The sequence below is a fragment of the Tachyglossus aculeatus genome, chromosome X4 (genome assembly GCF_015852505.1).
Source record: "Tachyglossus aculeatus isolate mTacAcu1 chromosome X4, mTacAcu1.pri, whole genome shotgun sequence".
Lineage (NCBI taxonomy): Eukaryota > Metazoa > Chordata > Mammalia > Monotremata > Tachyglossidae > Tachyglossus > Tachyglossus aculeatus.
The window spans coordinates 7,445,573-7,468,428 of record NC_052098.1 but is presented as its reverse complement, the minus strand read 5'-3'; the positions used below and the strand labels follow the sequence as shown (position 1 = coordinate 7,468,428).

General features: G+C 47.3%; 2 protein-coding genes across 2 annotated transcripts in view; one reads left to right on the top strand and one right to left on the bottom strand.

Moving 5' to 3' along the window:
- Positions 1-7,358, top strand: part of VPS13A (vacuolar protein sorting 13 homolog A) — a 181,084-nt gene extending 173,726 nt beyond the window's left edge. Inside the window, exons 71-72 of the mRNA XM_038769429.1 lie at positions 58-132; positions 3,703-7,358. Of these exons, the coding sequence (XP_038625357.1) occupies positions 58-132; positions 3,703-3,753 (126 nt within the window). The 3' untranslated portion in view covers positions 3,754-7,358. The remainder of the gene's footprint in view (positions 1-57; positions 133-3,702) is intronic.
- Positions 7,359-8,495: 1,137 nt separating this feature from the next.
- LOC119947952 (guanine nucleotide-binding protein subunit alpha-14) overlaps positions 8,496-22,856 on the bottom strand; it is a 222,827-nt gene continuing 208,466 nt past the window's right edge. Inside the window, exons 3-7 of the mRNA XM_038769648.1 lie at positions 17,769-17,923; positions 14,524-14,652; positions 13,542-13,671; positions 10,847-11,000; positions 8,496-9,694 (exon numbers count right to left, since the gene is read on the bottom strand). Of these exons, the coding sequence (XP_038625576.1) occupies positions 9,504-9,694; positions 10,847-11,000; positions 13,542-13,671; positions 14,524-14,652; positions 17,769-17,923 (759 nt within the window). The 3' untranslated portion in view covers positions 8,496-9,503. The remainder of the gene's footprint in view (positions 9,695-10,846; positions 11,001-13,541; positions 13,672-14,523; positions 14,653-17,768; positions 17,924-22,856) is intronic.

Here is a 22,856-nt window from a genome sequence, read left to right as displayed (position 1 = left end):
TTAGCTTGCACAAATCATTAATTGTAAAGGATTCTGCTGTTTTTCTTTGGCCTGTAGGAACGAATCAAGTCTGTATTTCATGCCAAAGAGGTTGGAAAAATAGTTAATTTCAAGACTTCAGATGATGCAAAGGTAACAGCAAAGTATTTCAAAGAATTTCAAATAATGAGAGCCCCTCATTTCAACAAATTATTATTATCACTACTATTATTATCGGTAAGCACTTTGTGCCTAGCACTGGTCTAAGTGCTGGGGTAGATACAAGTTAATCAGATTGGATCCAATCCATATCCCACACAGGGCTCACAGTCTAAGAAGTTAATACTTAGTTTTAATTTTTCTTTTAACACACACAATTAAAATGTGCCACAAATTGATTACCTTTAAGGTTGGGCTTGCATTATTATTTATACCATTGGAATGAAAATCCCTAAATACTTTTTGCCTTTTTCGTTTTGACAGTGGTTGTGGTTGTTGCTTAAAGCCATTCCAATGGTATTTAAATCAATAAACTCCAGGACTTTTCTGGCTAATCCTGGGTCAGTGTGTCTCTGTCTCTCTCTTTGTGTGTCTCTCATTGTCTTTCCCTCCCTTCCCACTTTGGTTTTTGTAATGCAAATCAAGTACACAACCATTCACCCAAATCACTAGGACCAGGACAGTCAGATAGGGAAAATTTTTAAATAAAATATCAATGCAGGAGGATTCAAACTTTTTTTAAAGAAACTGTCTTAAAGCTTGCAACACAAGGTTTCATTTGGGGATCCCTGTGCTCTTCCACCTCCCCTCCCCTCATACGGAATGCTCCCATCACCCCTCAAGTCCTCTCACCTTCCGCACACATATCTGACCCCTGAAACTCACCCTCTTCACACCTGCTCTTTCATCCTTCACACTCATCTCCAACACCCAAACTCCCCTCACACCCACTACGTTCACCACTCCTCCTGACACACAGACTCTCTAGGAAGATTGGAAGAGCAGGAGGAATTTCTCTTCTAATCTGTTTCTGTACCTCCCCTAGCTCCCTGACAAAATTGCCATACTCTTTGTAGTTCTATGAAGTACCTGAGGAATTTGCAATGAAAACCTCTGCATTCACTGAGTTTAAAGGCATTAGGCAGCTTGGCTTGGTTTGGTTGTTGTGTCATACTGTTGTGTGATTAGAACCCAGGTCCTTCTGATCTGACTTCAAGGCCTGTACCCTTGACCCTAGGCCACACTGCTTCTCATAAATTGTTATAGGACGCAGAATAAACAGCAGCTTGTCCTATTGACCGCACTAGTTCTTTTTCAATCTGTGTGAAGAATTGGTCCATCTTAGGTTGAATGACATCCTTCTTTTCCTCAGATTCACCACAGTATTGACGTTCAAAGCCTAATGTTGATTTTGCTTTGCTAGAAAATACGCATGACCCATCTCTCCCCAGGTTATATTCCACTCCGCCCCACAAATGCCACTTTGGTGCCATCCTAGGCACCCTTTTATTTAAGCACAAACTCCTGTAGGAACCCTCTTTTCCCTCTTCCACCTAGGTGTAATTGATTTTAGTATCTGTTTTCCCTACTAGGTTGTAAACTCCTTGAAGGCAGGGGATCTTGTCTAGTAATTGTATTGTACTGTACCAAGTGCTTAGCACACTCCTCTGCACATAGTAGGCACTCAGTAAATACGATTGATCCGTAGCTTTGGAGTTGACACAAATCTATGCGGATCTCATTATTGCCTTTCTAGTTGGCATGTTGCTACTTTTTGAATCAGTCCCAAAATATGCCTTGTACTATTAGTAGGAAAGGTTCATGGGTTGCCATGTTCACAGTGGCATGATCTTATAAATTAACTTTAGTTCATGTTCATAAGGAAGAGATGTGAAGGCTTATTGTCTTCAAAAGTTTGAGTAGGAATAGTGTAGTAGACATTTCTATAAAAAGACAAAAGTGATTTTTTTCTACAGACACATCACTAGATGAAACTGTTCACTCCTTGTTTGAAGTAAATCACGTTTTTAGTATCACTACATTTTCATTGCAATCGTCTTAACACGTGGCTTCAAAAATGAGCAGCTCCTTATTCTATGTTGAATTGCAATTATAATTAAGCTAATCTTTTCCCCCATGGCAACCAATTCAAAGTGAACTTTTCCATCAGACCAGAATTACAAGCTACCTGCAGTTTGGTGGGTAGGGCTACTAGGGATGTTAAAAAGGGGCCAGAGAGTGATTAACAGCCCTGACAGAACAGTTTGGATTGTATCTCCTTCCTCCTCTGTGATTTTTTGATCCTTCTGGGTGATGAGTGCGAGCCACTCACGTTGTGAGGATTCCTAACCTCTAGAGGCCAATTGTGGTATCCCAGGCTCTCTCTAAAAGGTTGTTTATTTGACGGCGGGCCCAGTACAGACCTCCATTTGGAAGAGCAGGGTTTGCAGAAGAGAATTGTTGTGGGAAGCTGCGTGGCCTAGTGGAAAGAGCATGGGCTAATCCTGGATCTGCCCATTTTTTTTTATTTAAAAAAAAAAACTGTAGTAAATGACTAACAAATATGTGCCAAACACTGTTCTAAGCACTGGGGTAGATACAGGGTTATCAGGTGGAACATAGTCTCTGTCCCACATGGGACTCGCAGGCAAGTAGAAAGAACAGGTATTGAATCCCTAATTTACAGATGAGGAAACTAGGGCCCAGAGAAGTTAAGTGATTTGTCCAAGGTCACCCAGCAGGCAAGTGGCAGGAGCAGAATTAGAACTTGGGTCTTCTGGCCCCCGGGCCTGTGGTTTATCCATTGGGCCATGCAGCTTCACACACTTGTCTGTTGTGTGACCTTGGACATGTTATTTCATTTATCTGGGCCTCAGTTTCCTCAACTATCAAATGGGATTAAATACCTGCTCTCCTATTTGGACTGTGAGCCCCATATGGGGCAGGGACTGTGTCTGACCTGATTAATTTGTATCTACCTCAGTGCTTCAAACAGTGCTTGACAAATAATAAGCGTTTAACAAATACCATAAAAAAAGTGTTAGCCAGAGGGCTGGGAAGGAAATGTACATAAATGTTGCCCACTCAATGGCCTGTTCATTCTTACCTACTAGTGGTGGCTATCCATTCCTGAGGAGATTAGTCTAAAGTATATATGCTGTCTGCCGATTTTGGAGAAATCAATCAATCGATATTTATTGAGTGCTTACTCTGTGCAGAGCACAGTCCTAAGCACTTGGGAAACTGCAATAAAATAGAACAGAATATGGGAGCAGTGTGGCCTAGTAGATAGAATCTGGGCCTGGAAATCAGAAGGACCTGGGTTCTAATCCCAGCCCTGCCACCTGTCTGCGGTATGACCTTGGGTAAGTCACTTCACTTCTCTGTGCCTCGGTTACCTTATCCGTAAAATGGGAATTGAGACTGAGAGCCCTATGTGGGGCAGGGACTGTGTCCAGCCCGATGTCTTGTATCTACTCCAGTGCTTAGTACAGTAGCCGGCACATAGTAAGCATTTAACAAATACCACAGTTATTGTTGTAAGCCTGATCCCTGCCCTCAAGGAGTTTACAGACTAGTTATGGCGCTCTTAATGTCCCAAAAGTCAGTGTGGATTTCTAGTGTTGGGAGGCTGGTTGGTCAGATCTGGAGAAGTGGTCAGGGCCCACTGTTTGATCTCCCCGTTTTACTGACAGCACGTTTTCTTGACTTCCCCTGCTGCAGTGGGTCCTCGGCAAGCTGGATGAAGTGAGAGAGCTTCAGTCTGAATTGTAACCATTGGCGGGTGGTGCCGGACTCTGGAGCACGTGGAATCCACAGTGAACGCTTAGCTGCTGCTTTCTGCTGCTGGTTTGCTTGTCAAAGGTGCACCTTAGACTGTAAAAATAGCATCGCGTACCCTTCAATTTGATGGTTGCCGCCCACTGGGACGATCAGTCGGACAGGTAGAATAGCCATGTAATCAAAATACTCGGCCATTTCGCACCCGGTCGGGTTTTTTAAAATGATGAACCTGAGTAGGTATATCCTTTGTGAATTAGTACAAAAGATGAAGATACCCTTCCTCTAGAAGAATCCAGAAAGTTGGTGCTGGAACCAGCCTTCTCTACGCCAAGGAATACTGGAGACGTTCGTCAAGGGACCACTCCTGCTGGAAGCAGAAGGCTTGTCTGGGACGAAGCCAGGCTCCTTCGAGCAGCCCGACCAGGGGGTGGGGCAGCACAGCGGAAGCCAGGCCTGGCCCAGCTGATCTGGCATCACCGTGGTAGCCCCCGAGGCGAAGCGGGAGCTGTTCCCTTCAGAGATCTGGAGCCCGGCGACTCTGCGCTTTTTTTAAATAACAGAAATTGCAGGTTGATTTTGTTTACTTTCGTTATCAATGGCAATCTCAAATCATGGTGAAGTGTGGTGTCACGACGGTCTGTACTTACTTTTTTTTATTAAGGGAACCCATTGACACCTCAACTCAAGATGGAGATAAATGAATGAGAAATGTGTCGCTTGAGAACATAAGCAAAGTGGTTGGCTTCCCCAGGAATGGCGAGGAGCTCTGACAGTGGTGGAGCCACACTAGAACTGTCCTCACATAAACTCACTGGGTCCTTTGCTTTGGGTTGATCTCAGTCATGTTTTTAATGGAAATCCAACTGTACATATAACTTCTAGAAGCCTTACAGATTCACTGTTCCCACTTTACTCCAGAGACTGGGAATACGGAGGTGATCATTAATGTGGAGGGTGCCAAGCACATACCCCAAGACACAGGGCCAATTGAAATGGGTAGAAAAGTAAATAGTTTTTATTGAAAGTTGGTTTTTATTGAAAGTCATTATTCAAGTGGAACTTGTCCCAGTCTCCTATACTAGACTACTTCAGGTCACCTCTCCAAGCCTTGTGATGAACTGAAAAAGATAATTTGGACTCAGTACTTGAAAGGAACCTGCAGTAATTTGTTTTTATTTCTTGGCCTCCCTCTAGAGATTTTGCACCCTTGTCTGCTGCAGGAGCAACAGAGGGATGGGATACGTGGACAAGCAAGGGGAAACATGAAGGGAATTATAGTGATGCTTTGTGTCGATGAATTGATTGCACATGTAGTTGTTGATGAGTATGGGATATCTCTGGATGCATGCTGTCCATGTCTGCTGCTTAAAGAATCCTTCCCAAAGGCCACTGGAACGTGTAGAGTCAATGGCTGTAAACTTCTCCTCGAGCTCTGAAAACCCTTGCTTTGTTGTAAAAGCTAAAAGTAAATGGCATGCCAAGCTGTCGGTGTAACTTTCTTTCCCTCTTTCTTTGACTTGGATGAACCAGTCTATTGTGCTGCTGCTTGGTAGTTGGCAAGGAATGTCTTTTTTTCCTGCCAGGATGACTGGCAATCGGCTCAAGGGATGACACCGAGGACCAAGCCCTGACTGCAATTGGGGGTTGCTTCAATTCCAGAAGCAGCTTCGGCCTGGGGCCCAGGCAGCTGCTTCTTGCCCGCGGGGCATAGAACTCATGTTCCCTCAGCCGACCTGAAGCGGGGGAGTCTGAAACTGGCTCTGGGTGCTAGTTAGCAAAGACACCTTGGGGAGTACCTGCCTCCTGCCCCTCCCAGCCTTCTGGAGCTGGACTGTCTCGCCCCTGTAGCATCTTTTCCGGCGGGAAGGAAGTACACCCAGCTTGCCGGGACCCCGAGTAGAGAGGCATGGGAAGCGTCACCGAGTGTTTCTGTGCCTGGCTCAGAGCCAGGCAGGAGCCGCCTGTCAACTTGCCCCCCTGACCCAAGCTCTTCACCGTCAGTTGACGGTTGCAAATCCCAGTAGGTGGCCACGGTGATGCCCTCTATGGAGTAACCATCTGAGGCACCAAAGCAAATGACCAACTTGGGAAGCCAAAGCCACGGGGCACCCTTTACGATTGAGAACTTATTTCTTTTGAGGGTTGTAAGCCTTATTGTGTTCTTGGTTTCCTTTGGAGAGCCTAGTTAGCGGTGCCTTCACATCTTGGCTGCCCTGAAGTAATCTCCCAACAGAGGGTGTGCTTCTCCATTGACCCCATTGCCAGCACAGAGATGGCTGGGCTAGGTGAAAGTGCTCGTTGGTCTTTTCGGGTGTCCTACTGAACATCCCATAGAGGTTACTCCTCTTCTCTCCCCTAACCCTCAGAATCTCATCTGCTCTCCTTTTTGTTCAGCTGGAACCTGGACCTTTATTGCATTTCACTCAGGGCAGCTTCTGGCAGCCCCTTCAGAGGTGTTCTGGGGGATGAGTAGACGGATATTGGTTCAGTTGGTTGTCAGCTCAAAACTGTTGTGGCTGTACAGTGGCCCAAGAATGGGTTTAATTCCATTCAGGATCAGTTCCTGGGCTGAGGCCCTGCTTCTGCGTACAAATCGTAGAAAAGCAGCCAAGGGGGAAGTGAATGTTTTATGATACCATGGGTCAAAGAAGGAGACTTGAGTATTTTAACGGTTGCCTTGTGGATGGTTGTGATTTTTACAAAGCTTCTTGTGTTGGCTTACAAGCTGGGGTGGCTCTCAAAATCTTAGTGTGGTTTGGGGGCTTTTTAAAATTAAATTCTATCATTGTCTATCTTAATATTTATTACCTCCTCAATAAGACTCTTCATTTTGGACTTTGATATCGCTGCATGTGCATTTTAGATAAGAGAAATAGTTGAAGTGTTGACAATGCAAATATTAATTTCCTGGTGTTCTGATCCCATTAGTGTAATCAGAGGCCCTTCCCCTAAATCACAGGCTGGGGTGTCCTGCTTGGAAGATTTATTTTTCTTTTTGTCCTTTTCATTGAAACTGTTCCCATTTTCAAAGGACCTCTTCAGGGCGTTTGGAATCCTTCTGCCTCCTTTTCCCAATGATCGAGCATTTAGTCTGGGGCTTAATTAAGCATCAACACATTTTGTAGTGGATTTTTAAAATTACCAAATCTGTGTGTATATTGTAAATTATTGAGGAAATGTGCAATTAAAAATGGGTACTGTCCATTTAGATAATTGTTTTTCTCTCCTTTCTATGTTTTGTAATAGCCCTTCACTAGATTCTCTATACCTCTGCTATGGGCCTCTGGCTCAGGTGCCTCTGCCCCGCAAAACATTGATTCTGCCTTTTCTCCTGTTTTATTTCTTCTGGTGAAATGAAAGTTTTTAACCTCAAAAAATTTACAAGGTTCTTTAGCATGAAATAAAACAGACATTTATCCTAAAGAATCAGCTGGCCAATGAAGAGTCATGTTTCCCCATTCCCTAAAACAACGGTGTGTCCCTGGTTCTTTGATTACTGAATCCTTGTGGATATTTGGCAGTGTAAGTGTAACCACAATTATGTATGCCCGCTTCAGATGAAATGAATCAAATAAAGCTTTTTGACTTCAAATCTGCCAGACGTGGTTTTCGTGAACAGCCCTTGCTCAGATGGAAAAGGACAAACGTGAAATCCCAGATGCCATTTGTCGTTTAAAAAAGCCCCTGAAGTGCCTCTTGTTTGGGGGAATGTGCCTCATAGAATGAAATGCTGAAATTCCTCTACCCTGTCTTCCAGGCAGACTATAGGGTGGAAGGCCGGCAGCTCATCATGCACAGAAAAGGAGATAATGGCCCCAGCTCTTCCTCAGGCATCATTCGGCTTTACCTACTCCAAGTAAAGCACCCCCCACCTCCTCCCCTTCCAGGAGATAGGTTTCCTCGGGAAATAGCAGTTCTGATCAGGTGAAGGGACGGGGAAAGAAGGAGTGAGATCAGCTCCCTTTCTCTCAGTCTGCCTGGACTTAACCTGGTGGAACCCTTCCGCCTGAACAGCTGGGCTCCTTAGCTCTGGATGATAGGAGCCTCTTCTCTTGGCAGGCCTGGAGGCCAGTTCATTTTGACCAGAACCTCTGTCTTCCCCGATCAGGTGGGGGCCTCCAGGGGCCCCTTACCCCCTCCTAGGCTGGCTCCTCCACCACCACCCTCTCTGGCCTCCTTTCTCTTTCTCTTCCCCCTTTGGCGGGGAGGGAGTCTCATTTTCCAAGTGGCAGGTCCTCCCTGGTGGGCAGGCGGGTGGCCTAGGACCTCATTCAGCCCCCCCACCCCCCGTCCCAGCAGTGCTGCCTTTGAGCACTGAAGGCAGCTTTCTGGGAGAACCCTTAGGACCTCACCCAGGCGAGTCACTCTGCAATGGGTGTGGCTTTGCAGGATGTTCAGCTACAAATGGCTGCTTCACAACAAAGAAGCAGCCAGCCCTGGCTTGCCCCCTGAGCCAAGGGCCAGTTTACCACTAGACACCCAGGTGGTCCCTCCTGGGACTATTCATCACTCCCTTAGCCCAAGCAGCAGTGTTCTGAAACTGGGAAACTCCAAAGGCTGAGAATTGTGCTAGATGGGTGGCTGCCTCAGGGGTAAGGATAGGGTTGAGAAGGCCAGCCCCTCACCCTGGTATCAAGTCCACTCCCTGAAGGCTCCCAGCAGTGAGGATCAGAAACCACACGAAGAAGTGGCCCCTGAAACCCATAGTGGAAAAAAAAAGCCAAATCAAATTGTGCTGAGAACAGAATAGTATATTTATCTTCACAGCAAGGCACAGCACAGGGTCAGTCTTTACATTTTGTCACTAAGTTCACAAAGAGGGGCTAGACAGAGTTTACAGGTCATCTTAGAGCAATTGTGGCCAGCTCACAAGACAAAGCCCTAAACATCTAAAACCAGAAATTCACATTATTCACTAGTACTATTTATGCTAGGTGTGTGGGGAGGTTTCTCCTCAAAGCCTACTCAATCTTCATTGCTACTCAGCATTGTAAATCTAACTTCCCACCACTTAGTTTTGACGCCAGGAAGCAAATTCATTACAGGTTGGTCCTGTTTGCTTTTACTTAGGTCACAAACGCACACCAATGACGACTGAAGTTATTTTGTAACATTTAAAGAAACTAATACGAAGCTTCAACACAAGAGGAGAGATTTATTCCCCACACTTCTCAAGAGTAAATTTGTTATAGAGCTTGAGAGCCTTGAAAACACTAAAGAGCTCACCCTGACGAGACCTTACCCACACCTCTAAGAACATTTCTATGTATTCCAAGGCATCTCTGATTAAAAGCTGACTGCATGATTTTAAATGATTAGTCAAACACATAGGAAAAGAACAGGTAGTTGGCAGTGGCTTTATAGAGCGTCCTCTAAAACATTCATCTTGAATAGCCTTAAACTGAGTCATTGCCACACACAAAGCCATATCGCAGACCAAGACTCAGGGAAAGACACAAATGCAAAGCTTACAAAAACACCATCACAAAGGCCTCCATAGAATGGAATGTTTTCAGTAAATTGCCATTCCCCCCGGAGAAGGGTTTGGCCAAGAAGCAGACACGAGGATCTCAGGACCCAGCACTACACTCACAGGAAAGTAGGGAGCATGGGGGGAGGCCACAGTGTCACTGTCACAGCAGTTACGCAAAGAAGGAAGAGGAGACCCTGCCTGGGCTGAGGGGAACAAGAGGAGGCCCACGGCCATCCTCTTGCCATCCCTGGGGTCGGGGAACCACCCTTTACACCAGGTTGAACTCTCGCAGATTTAACTGCAGAATGGTGTCTTTGACAGCAGCAAAAACAAAGCGGATATTCTCCGTGTCTGTGGCACAGGTGAAGTGCGAATAAATGACTTTCTCTTTGTCTGGATTCTGGTCCTGGTAGAGCTTCAAGATGAAGTCTCTGGCAGCCTTGACATCCTGTTTAGGTCCTGTTCAAAGACCCAGCCAGAGAAAGGAGAAAGGTGAGACAGGGGGAAGAGAAGGAGTGAAGAGGAAAAGGGAAGGGAGAGTGTGGCATCAGATCATCTAAGTAAGCATGTTTTGTGGCTCCTAGCCAGCTGACCAAACTTGGGGGTCCTCAGACCTCTGACTTTCAGCTGGGGAGTGGCAGAAGGCAGGGGTGAGGGGAGCATAGACTGAGGAAGTCGACAGCTAAACCCCTGAGCATCATTTTAGCCACAGGAGTAGCTTTGTTACAAATCTGCAGGGGAACTGGAGAAGGACTAAGCCCTTATTACACTTATCCGCCTTCCTTTCTGCACTTGGCTGTGTACCTCTTAAGCACTTTGATACTTACCACAGCCCCACAGCATTTATGTACCTCTCCTTATACTCGACTGTAAGCTCATTGTGTCTGTTTATTGTTGTACTCTCCCAAGTGCTTAGTATGGTGCTCTGAACATAGTAAGTGTTCAATAAATATGATTGAATGAATATTTTCTACTAGTTCCCTTCTCTGTAATTTATTTTAATGTCTGTCTCCCCCTGTGGACTGTAAGCTCCTTGTGGTCAGGGTTCGCACCTACCAACTCTAGTATATTGTACATTCCCAAGTACTTAGTACAGTGCTCTGCACACAGTAGGTGTACTTTCCCAAGTACTTAGAACAGTGCTCTGCACACAGTAGGTGCTCAAAAAATACCACTGATCGACTGATGGAGAAGCGCAGGGGTGGTGAAGGATAGGAAAACTAGCCACATGGATCCTGCTTACTGGCTCATTCCCAGCTTCAATTTTCAGACCAACAAAGAGGATCTAACTGGAATCTGGTCGAAATGGATCTTGATTCAACTCAAGGCTAAATACCTTAAGTTGAACAGAAAAATGGCATTAGGATCGGGGAGGAGGAGAATTTTCTGCATAGATATTTCTCCACACTTTTGCCTCACCCCACTTCAAGAAAATAAAAGTTAAAGCCAAATTTCCATGCTAGTGGTCCCTAACCTTGTTTAGTCTAGCAGCTAACTTGAAGGGGCAGTGGGGGATAATAAGGTGACATTGGTGTCAATGGGAGAAACAATAGAGCTAGTAACAGGGTGAGGGAAGAGGAAAGAAGAGCACCTCCCTTGGTGAATATTTACCTGTGTATTCAGGGAAATAGCTGATCAAGTGAGAATGCATGATTTTCTCCTCCAAAAGATCCTTTTTGTTTAAGAACAAAATCACGGACGAGTTCAGAAACCAGGGGTAGGTGATGATGGTTTTAAATAAGGCTCTGCTTTCTTCCATGCGGTTCTAGGAGAAAAATAAGGGGCTGGGAATGCAACGTGCGTGAGGAGCAGGAGGGAGGGATCCCACTGCCATCCATCTCCACCTGGCTGGGGCCATCACCCCGACCCACCCATCCCCAGTCATGCTGCCACTCAGATCTGTCCATCGTCCCTGGGCTGTGGCTGGTGGGCGGGAGGGGGCCTGGCTGACACCATCCCCATCTCCTACCCATCCGGGCTCCCGGCTGTCATCCCCCTCTGGTTGCTCTCACCTCCCCTCTTCTCCCCCACCCCAACGCTCTCAATCAGCCACACAATCTAAAGCATAGCAAGAACCCCAAATGATGAGACATGGAAACTGTTGCCGTCAGACTCCGTGTTGTCAGACCCCCGCCCTGGCAGGCATTAGGCAGAAATGTTCCTCTGTGCCCATGGGCATCGACCTGGACTGTCTAAGCCGGGAAGGTACCTGACTCTGTACCAGAGCCCAGCCCAGCCGCCTGTGCCAGGGGATGGAGGTGGTAGGCTTACTAAATGTTTTTCTGATAGTGATGAGAGATGGCATACAGAACAATAATAAATTTACGAATGCTGGACCGAAGCCCATCAAGCCAGATGCCTGGGGGAAGGAAGCAGACAGGGCATATTAGGAAAGAAGGATGAAACTGGCCTGCCTAACTTTGCAAGGAAAACGTTTCAGCTCAGCAGAGCCATCATGGAGGGCATTTATCAACTCCAAGCTTGTTTTGCTTTCACCCCACCTTTACAGTTGAACTTTGGAATAAAGAACCCAGATCAGAATCCTTCATGGGGTTGGTGGAGGAGGGAGGGCGGTGAGGAGGGGTCCTTGTCAACCCCCTTGAGAGTTTAGGAAGAACTAAAAATTGTTCTCTATGACCTCAAAAACAGCATCCAAGAAGGCCGAGGTGACCCGTCAGGTCTACAAATGCACCCGGGCCAGAGACCAGCGGAGCTGAGAGCAGGACAGGAGAGGAGTCCGTTTGCCCTCAGGGAAGGCCATCTGGCAACCTCCCTTGGGAGGCAACTCAGCCAAGCTTCATTTGAAAAGAGAAGGAAATGGTCCCCTAAAAGTCCTACCTCTCTTTGAAATAGGAAAGCTTTGTTGAGATGGCACAACCCAAGTGGGTGAGACTCAAACATCAGAGTTTGAAAGCAGAGGACCCAGGAGCTTCCCCTCCTGCCTCCGAGGGCGGGGGGGGGGGGGGGGGGGGGGGGGGGCGCGGAGAGCGATAGAGAGAGAGAGACAGAGTGCGCTTGGAGGGAAGGGATCAAAGCAACCGGGCCTGTTGCTGTCATATCAGGGTATGCTAACAGGCATCCCGTCCTGAGAAGCCCCCATAAGAATGGCCCACAGGGGAACAAGACAGCCTGACTGGTAGCTAGCTGACTGGCAGTGGGCCACTGCCGTGATCACTCCTCAATGGGAATCTCTCATCTCTAAAGGCCAAGATGTTTTCACTAGTCTCTAGGGCCCCCAACAGATCCACCAGGTTCACTGAGAAAGAACTCTCAGGTTGCTTTCTTCCTGTGAGAAACCCAGACTATATGACTGTAAAATTTTCCAGCTTGGAAAAGCAGGTGCACAGCCCCCATTACCTGTCTGTGCAATCACATGATTAAATGAGCTAATCCTCCCCTAATTAGATAATGGCCCAGATGCTTTGATCTTGGTCAAAAAAGCTCTGGGGAAACACAGAGTATCATGGGTATTTGATTGAGGTACTCCTGAACAGGAGCTGGGGAGCTTTTTGCTAATGGTAAGATGTTGTGGGGTGTGGGGAGGAGGGGGTTATGGCTTTAGGCCCCATACCAAGGTGAGCCGTATGGGAAAACAGGCCCTGGCAGAAGAATGATCACGAGATGTCCAATCATTTATGAGTTATTTAAGTACTTACTTCTGTGCTTCAGTCATGATACCTTCACTCTTACTCTTTTCTTACTGTATATTTTTTAACTTCGGTCTGTTTGCCTCCCCCATTAGATCTCCAGCTCTCCAAGGGCAGGGATCGCATCTACTAATTTTACTCTATTCTCCCACGCGCCCAGCATAGTACTCCCCATGGCAGTGGTGGTGATGATCCTGATGACGGCAACGATGACGGTGGTAAGGGAGCCTCTTTCCCCCAAGGTGGACCTTGGGTCTCATGATGAGTGTCCCGGAGTGCAGAAGACTATTCCCTTCTGAGTGCAGGGGACATAGGGATCTAAGTCTGAAGTGGCACAGACCAGAGGACCCCACGAGATCGCCTCCTGGAACCCGTCCCTTCCGGAGTATATGAAAAGAGACACCGACCAGATTTGACCTCTCAGGAGGCTCCTGGGCTATTGTGAGTCTGATCGGGGCTGGATCTAAGGAGTCCACAGTTCGCAGACTCATGGTCAGACTCCAGGTTGAGCGTTTGCCAAGCAGTCACAGGACCCCAGTGGGGTAGTCCAACCCTGCTCTTGGTGGCCAAACCCAGGGCGGGGGGAGGGGGCAGAAAGGCTGTTACCAGGATTAATTTACTGCTTGCTAACAACCTCTCCAGTAGTCTGTCTGGCTTACCTCATTGTCACTCTCTGCCAGGACCTGATCATATTCACTCAGAGCTACTAAGAAAATAATGGAGGTGACACTCTCAAAGCAGTGAATCCACTTCCGTCTCTCTGACCTCTGCCCTCCAACATCCACCATCCTGCTCAACAGAAGCACAAAACACGGCTCATTGACTACGTGTCTGTACTCCTCCATGGAGCAAAGAGCACGGGTATCCCCACCATGGGTGCCTGGTGCCAAGCCAGGGGTGGGGACCAGGATGCCACTGGTTTCTGACTGCAGAATCCTGCATCCTGAGTCCACCTGGACGACCACAGGGCCGCTAGGGGACCTGATGTCCTCGGCAGGGAGGGGCTCCTGGGGCAGTCTAGAGCCTGGCAAACAACTTCCGAGCTGCATTATGTCCACAAAATCCTCTCTGGCCCTCCAAATTGCACCTGTTCCCCCCAACACTTCCAGATGCTACGCATGCGCTCTTCCCTTCCTGGTTGGTCACCCCCCTGCCCACCTTCCTTCTGGCTCTCGGTGTTCTCCTTCAGGCCTGACATAGGAAGATGGGGTCCTGTTTATTCCTGAAGTTGCTAATCTCTGCCCCTGGTCTCAACTCCCCTCCTGAGGCCTCAGAGGAAAACCAGATTCTCCCAGCCAGAGAAGGCAGGGGTGGGGGCAGGGGGACAGTCAATGCCCCGTGAAGCATGGTGATGTAGTGGGGACAAAGATGAGGGGAGCCAGGAAATGGCCCAGCCGAGAACCATCCATGCTGTTTCTTTTCAGAGCTGGCCAGAGGCAGACCCCTCACCTGGCTCCGAGGGCCCCTGGGAGAAGGGTGGTGAGAGGGTCTGGGAGAGATGGTGAGTTGGGTGCAGGATTGAACTCTCTGGAGGAGCCAGGCTTCCTAGGATGTATCCAGGGAGCACTCTAGGATTAATGCTCCAACCGGCTTCCTGGGCTCTGGATTCAGAGGTTTGTCCGGGTCTGAGGCTAACCTTACCTGAAGACGATGTTTTCTAAATCAAAAGGATACTCAATGATTCCAGTTGTGGGCACACGGACACGGAGAACATCTTGTTGAGTCGGCACAAAGGATGGCATGGCGATTCGGTCGAGGTCGCTCAGGTAACTAGTGGGGCAGAAAAATGGGAGATGAGATGATTGTCCAAAGGATGACAGGCTCTTCGGGGAGCTGGGCCTGGGATGGATGGACTCAATATTGCCCTTCCCAGGCAGGTCGGGGAGAATTGAGAAAATGGCCCAAATCTTGCAGATAGAGGAAGGGGAAGAGGTGAAAATGAAGCAAAAGTGCACGAAGTGGGGAGAGAGGGAGAGAGAGAGAGAGAGAGAGAGAGAGAGAGAGAGAGAAAGAGAGAGAGAGAGAATGAGAATGAGAATGTAGAGACCAGGGGGACAGAAACCAGTAGCCAAATACCCTCCCACCTTGGAGGGGCCACAACATCTTGCCAAGATAGGTTAGGGGAGGGAGGGGTTCCTCCTCTGGAGGTTTAGAAGGAAAGAGGTGGGGCACTACTTTTCTGAGGATAGACAGAAGTCAGGGTTTCTCAAGCACGACCATCCCCGGAAAAAAAGTAATTGAAATCAATCAATTAATTGTATTTATTGAGCACTTTACTGTGTGCAGAGCAAGCTATTAAGTACTTGGGAGAGAACAATACAATGGGTGGACACAATCAAGTACTCAAGGAGTTTATAGTCTAGCTGGAGGAGACAGACACCAAAGTAAATTACTGGTAAGGGAAGCAGTACGTTCTGTTGGGATGGGAGCTGGGTGGGGAGGTATCTTTGTGCTTGGGAGAGGCAGTAGAGAAAGAAAGTAAGGGCGGAGGGTGGATGAGAGCTTAGTCCAGGAAAGGTGATTTCAGTATGAGTCTGTAGATGGGGAGAGCGATGGTCTGTCTGATATATAGGGGGAGGGAATTCCAGGCAGGAAGGAGGATGTGAGCAAGGGGTTGACAGCAGATGAGGTGAAAGCAAAGAACAGGTTGGTATTAAAAAAGTAAAGTGTGCAGGCTGGGTTGTAATGGGAAAGGAGTGAGGATAAATTAGGGGGAGAGAGTTGATCGAGTGCCTTGAATCAGATGGTGAGGAATTTCTACTTGATGCAGAGATGGATAGGCAACCACTGGAGTCACTTGAGGAATGGGGAGACGTTGGCTTGAACTTTTTTAAGAAAAAGAATCCGTGCAGCAGAGTAAAACATGGACCTGAGTGGGCAGAAGCAGGAGGCAGGGAGGTCAGCAAAGAGGCTGATGCAATAATCGAGAAAAGACTTGGCAAGTGCTTGATCTAGTGTGGCAGCAGTTGGCATGGAGAGGAAGGAGTGAATTCTAGAGATGGTATGAAGGATAAAATCGACAAGATTTAATGATTGACGATATGTGGGTTGAAGGACAGAGATGAGTCAAGGATGATGCCAAAGTTGGGGGCTTGTGAAGCAGGAAGGATGGTGATGGTGTCTACAGTGATGGGAAATCATCAAAAAAATCAACATTCACATGGAAAATTTCATTTTTTTCATGCACTTTGTCAGTTCTAAGTTCACCTGAAAACCATTAATCTTCGATTGCCTAATTTTGACGTTCATTGAGAACCCCTGACCGGCTGGCCTTTCCAGGTCGGGTTCAGCCTGCTGAGCCTCTGGACTTGAGCCACACATATGTTGCCAACTTGTACTTCCCAAGCGCTTAGTACAGTGCTCTGCACACAGTAAGCGCTCAATAAATAAGATTGATTGATTGATTGATTGTTGACCCTCCAGATTTCCCTCCAGTCCCAATCTCAGATTCCCTTCTCCCCCACTAGAGGTCAGGAGCAGATCAGAGACCAGACACAGATCCCAAAAAGCACCACAGAAACTGGAGCTATGCCCTAAGCCCTTTCCCACACTGGGCTGGAAATGTTTCTGAATCCCAGAAAGCCGGACCCACCTCCTGCCGAAGAGGATCCAAAGGGCGGATCCTCAAGTCTGCAACGTGGCATCTCTGGAGAGCCCCGACCACGAACAGCAGTGTCTCCTGGGGCTCCAGTAGCCTTAGGAGAATGGAAGGTTTCCAGCCATCTAGGCCCTGCTCATGAGATTACCGGTAATAATAATAATAATAATAATAATAATAATAATAATTGTGGTATTTGTTAAGCACCTACTAGGTGTCAGGCACTATACTAAGCTCTGGGGTGGACACAAGCAAATCAGGTTGAACACAGTCCCTGTCCCACGTGGGGCTCACAGTCTCATCCACATTTTACAGATGAGGTAACTGAGGCACAGAGGAGGTGAAGTGACTTGCCCAAGGTCACACAGCAGACAAGTGGCGGTACCAGGATTAGATTCCCGTGACCACCTGACTCCCAGGCCCGTGCTCTATCCACTACTCCAAGCTGCTTCTCATTACATTTTAAAACGCTCCCCCCGCCCTCCCCCCCAACCCTGTCTCTCCTCCAACATCACCCCAGGGGCTGGTAAGTATTCAAAAGTTCAAATTTCAGGCAAAGGAATGTTCCAGAGAACTCAGATTCCTCTTTACTTAAGAAAACTCTTCCATGCTAGACAAAGCCAATATCCTACACCCATGGACCTTCCTCAAGTAATTCTTACACCTTCCTGGACATAGCAACTCCCCGGACCTTTCAGTCCTCCGAGATTTATCCCTTTGTTTGTCATTCATTATTCATCACTCTTTATTCAAGGAGGCAGAGCTGTCTAGTGAAAAGCACCCAGGGGAAGTCTGGAGATCAGGGTTCTGGAATTTACCTGCTGCCTGACCGTGGAGGCAGGTCTCCAGGTCTCCTGACTTCTCTGTGCCTCAGTTTCCTCATTTGTGTAATGGGGAGGGGATATCTGTTCTGTGAGGCCCATGTGGGCGAGGGACCATGTGTGATCTGATTTTTTGCAGCTATCCCAGCACATAGCATAGTGTTTAGCACATAATAAATTCCATTATTACTACTATTACCAAAATACAGGCACCCACTCAAGTTCCCATGAGTCCCAGTCATTCTCACCTCTCTCCCTTCCTCTCTCCCATGAGTAACAGTCAAGAGCTGCAGCTAGCAGGGTAAGGAAAGGGAGAGGAAAAGAGAAGTGGCCCAATTCTCACTCAGGAGTCCTGCAGGTCTGGGTGGCATGGAGCAGGAGAGGGAGATGACGGTTTTACCTCCCACAATGCCCAGACCCTTTGGGGAAACGGTGCTCCGTCGATCCGGAAGAGGTGTCACACTTACTATTTTGCCGAGTCTGAGAGTTGATACTCCCTCCTTCGGTCATAGCACTCCTGGATTCCCGGATCCTCCCAGAGGTTCTTAATGGCGGCCACTTGGGTCCCAAGCAAAATGGACACTTTATCCACCTCCACGTCTCTGATCATCTGGGCATTTTCCTAATCGGAGAGGTGAAGGGCGGGGTTTCCATTAGTCATTTGCTTTGTCAACAAAAACTTTTTCAGGACCACTTTGAGGGGTTCTTGGTACCAAGTTCTTCACAAATGCTTGAGATTACTAGTGGTGGCCGGGACTCCTGCTAAGATTAATTATAAGAGGAATTTGATAGAAAGAAGTCAACCACCAAGTGGCTATTGAGCCCCAACAAGTTGTGATACCCTGTCGTGGATGCTTGGGGCATATATGAAAGAATGGGCGTGGGCCCTCTCTTTAAGGGAATTTACACATGCAGAGCAATATTTTACAGAAAGCAAAGGCTGAGCCTAAGGTCTCACTGGGGCTCAGGCTGCTCCCCTTCTTTATCTTACAATCAAACAGTGGTATTTATTGGGTGCTTATTGTGGGCAGAACCCTGTACTCATCACTTGGGAGTGTACAATACAGCAGAGTTGGTAGACACTATCCCTGTCCACAAGGGACAAACCATGATGTAATTGTTAATCAGGAAGACCAGAGGGAGGACTAGGGGAAGTAGCATAGTGGAGAGAGCCCGGACCTAGGAGTCAAAAGGACCTGGCTTCTAATTCTGGATCCGTCACTTGTCTGCTGTGTGACCTTGAACAAATCACTTCACTTCTTTGTGAGATGCAGATTAAGACTGTGAGCCCCATGTGGGACAGGAATTGTGTCCAAACTGATTAGCTTCTATCTACCCCAGCATTTAGAACAGTGCCTAGCACATAGTAAGTGGCTAACAAATACCATAAAGAAAAAAGGAGATTGGCTGTAAATAGTTTTGAAGAAGGGGAGAAACTGAAAATGCTCTATACTCAGCTCAGGCCCTGCTAAACTGCCTGGGAAGAAGGTCAGAAGGAGCGGCGGCTATAGTCCAGTTGCCATTGCCATTTCTCAGTCAACCGATCAGTGATATTTATTGACTGCTTACTGGATGCAGAATGCAGAACTCGGTGCTTGGGAGAGAGCAATAATAGAACAGGTAGACATGATCCCTGCCCTCAAGGAATTTACAATCCAGTGGGGGCGACGGATGCGAAAATGAATTACATATAAAGGAAGCAGCCAACTTGTACTTCCCAAGCACTTAGTACAGTGCTCTGCACACAGTAAGCGCTCAATAAATACAATTGAATGAATGAAAGGATATGTACAAAAATGCAGTGGGGTTGCGGGGGAGTACCAAAGTTCTTAGGGCAAAGCAGCATGGTCTAGTGGAAAGAGCACAGGCCTGGGAGTCAGAGGACCTGGGTTCTAATCCCAGCTCTGCCAATTGCCTGCTCTGTAACCTTGGGCAAGTCATTTCACTTCTCTGTTCCTCAGTTTCCTCAACTGTCAAATGGGGTTTAAATACCTGTTCTCCCTCCTCCTTAGAGTGTGAGCCCCAAGTGGAACAGGAACTCTGTCCAACCTGATTAATTTGTATCTACCTTAGTGCTTAGAACAGTGCTTGACATATAGTAAGCACTTAATATAATAACATTAATAATAATGACAAGTGCAGAGGTGATGCAGAATGGAGGGAAAATATAATGGGAGTTGAGGATTAGTTTCCAGATCCACCACCCCATGGTTGAAAATCTATAACGGCAGGGGCCCAACTAGGAGGGAGGGGAGCAGGGGAGAGGAGAAGCTGGAGGGATGGGAGAGGTGTGGGGTTTGCAGTGCAAGTCTCCAGAGCTACACCAACAGAAGTGGCATTTCAGACCTAGACAGGCCATTGCCTCTCCTAAAATGGGCATGCAGTCTCCTGACGTGGCCCAAAGCTGGAAATTCCAACTTGAATGGCTTGGCATTCTATCCTCTGGCAATGTACCAGGAGTTGCCAATACCCACTGGAGCTAAGATAAATAGCTTCTCTCTGTCTAAGTCTTCCGCTCCCTCCCAACCTGAAAATTCCCAGTCCCCAGTCCTATTTCACATGCTTCTTTGAAATGATGGAAAAAAATGAGCATTCAATACTTCTACCCAGTTTGCTGATTTCTATGTATCAGCTTTTGCTCCCCATTTAATAAAGGGGAACATTTTCCATTATCCTCTCTGGCTCCCCATACATAGTTTTAAAAATACATTTTACGCTTCATGGCTTTAGCAGCCCACATCTCATTGCCAGCCTTAAATGTAGGCGGAACATCAGAAAAGTTAAAACAAACATTTAGCTGCACTTTCCTCCCAAACCTGGCCTAAGCTCTCTCCCTCTTTCTTATGCTTTCTCTTCTCCCACTACAGTCCAGCTCACAAGCTTTGCTCTCCCAAGTGCTTAAAACAGTGCTCTGCACATAGTAGGTGCTCAATTGATAATCAAGCTCTTTTATGGAATCAGCAAAGCACTCGGGTCAGACCACCAGTCTGAAGAAGACCTAGGTCATGTGCCAACCCATACTTGACACTTCACACAGTCACGAATCTCAACTGATGACAGAGATCAATGGTGTCACTGAATTTTCTACCCAAGCGGCACAGTCTCCGACAATACAAGGATGGACTAAGGGTAGAAATCAGAATAACAATGTTAGTGTGTCCTGTGGGATACTAGCAGAGCGTGGAACCAACACTGCATCTACTGAAGGTAGACAAGGCAACTCATGCCCATTTTAATTAATAATGATAATAATGGCATTTATTAAGCACTTACTATGTGCAAAGCACTGTTCTAAGTGCTGGGGAGGTTACAAGGTGATCAGGTTGTCACACGGGGGGCTCCCAGTCTTAATCCCCATTTAACAGATGAGGTAACCGAGGCACAGAGAATTTAAGTGACTTGCCCAAAGTCACACAACTGACAAGTGGCAGAGCCGGAATTTGAACCCATGACCTCTGACTCCAAAGCCCGTGCTCTTTCCACTGAGCCACGCTGCTTCTCTAATTTTAGGAGAGGCAATGGCATGTTTAGGTCTGAAATGCCACTTCTGTTGGTGTAGCCCTGGAGACTTGCATTGCAAGCCCCACACCTCTCCCCTCCCTCCAGCCTCTCCTCTCCCCTGCTCCCCTCCCTCCTAGTTGGGCCCCTGCCGCTACAGATTTTCAACCATGGGGTGGCGGATCCAGAAACTAGTCCTCAACTCCCATCATATTTTCCCTCCATTCTGCATCAACACTGCACTCGAGTCATTATTATTAGTGTTGTTATTATATTAAGTGCTTACTATGTGTCAAGCACTCTGCTAAGCACCGGGGTAGATACAAATTAATCAGATTGGACAGGGTCCCTGTACCACAAGGGACTCACAGTCTTAAATCCCATTTTACAGATGAGGTAACTGAGGCCCAGAGAAGTGAAGTGACTTGCCCAAGGTCACACAGCAGAGAAGTGACGGGGCTGGGATTAGAACACAGGTCCTCTGACTCCCATGCCCGTGCTCTATCCGCTGGACCAAGCTGACCTCTGTATCACAGCATGGTGTTATAGTGCATGCGCACGCAGCATGATGTATTAGTTTATATGGAATTTTTCCCCACCCACTGAAAGGCCAAATGTCTGAAGCCGGCCCTGCAGACAGTTGCTCTCTGGTGAACTGAAATGTGGTAACAGCAAATAAAGTGGACAGAAGAAAGGCAGTGAGGCAAAACTTCAAACAACATGGCAATGACAGTGGACAGCTGGGAGGCAGCAGCGGAAGATGGGCAACCCTGACGGGTGAGCAGCAAATAGACCATGCTTGGTACAGGCGGGAAACGTGTCCACTGACTCTGTTGTATTGTACTTTCCTAAGTGCTTAGTATGGTGCTTGGCATATAGCAGGCGTTCGATAAATACCAACGATTGATTCAAAAAGATTTCTGCACAAAGGAGGAGAAACAAAGCTGGTAAGCTCCTTGAGGGCAGCGAGTGTGTCTACTAACTCTATTGTATCGAACTCTTGCAAACGCTTAGTACGGTGTTCCGCACACGGTAAGCATTCAGTCGTACTCTCCCAAGCAGTCAGTACAATGCTCTGCATACAGTAAGCTCTCAATGAATATGATTGATTGATTCACTGGTTGATGCCAGCCACTCAGGAAAGCAAATGTAACAGTAGAGAGCGTGACAATATCTCGATGCACACAATGTGGAAGAAACTTTCAGTTCTGCATTGGCCTTGTCAGCCACAAGGGTTCATATGGAAAAATGCTTCTTGATCTGTAGCAGAAGCAGCTTTTTGTATAAAGTATTGCTCAGGCGATAGGGGAATGATCCACTAGGTGGAGCCAGGCCTCAGTTTATCATTCTCTGGGCGGCTTTGGGAATTTGAGAGGTACAGCAGGAAGTCGAACACAGAAATATCCTTCCTGATTTGGTAGACTTCATTCATCCATCCATCAATCAATCAACGGTATTTGTTGAGCACTTGTTATGAGCAGAGCACTGCACTAAGTGCTCTGGCATCCCTCATCTGCCCTGGCTGACACGCAATCAATTAATCAGTGCTATTTTTTACCACTAGTGGATAGAGAACTGGCCTGGGAGTCTGAAGGTCATGGGTTCCAGTTCCAGCTCCACCACCTGTATGTTGTGTGACCTGGGGCAAGTCATTTAACTTCTCTGTGCCTCAGTTACCTCATCTTTAAAATGGGGATTGAGACTGTGAGCCCCATGTCGGACAGGAACTGTGTCCAACCCAATTTCCTTGTACCTACCCCAGCGCTTAATACAGTGCCTGGCACATAGTAAGTGCTTAACAAATAGTATCATGTCTGGAGTTTATTTATTTATATTAATGTCTGTCTCTCCCTGTAGACTGTAAGCTCACTGTGGGCAGGGAATGTGTCAGTTTAATGTTATATTAATTGAGCGATTACTGTATGCTGAGCACTGGATTAAGCACTTGGGAGAGGACAGTATATCGGTCGGTAGACACGTTCCCTGCCCACAAGAAGCATACAGGGAAGCAGCGTGGCTCAGTGGAAAGAGCCCGGGCTTTGGAGTCAGAGGTCAGG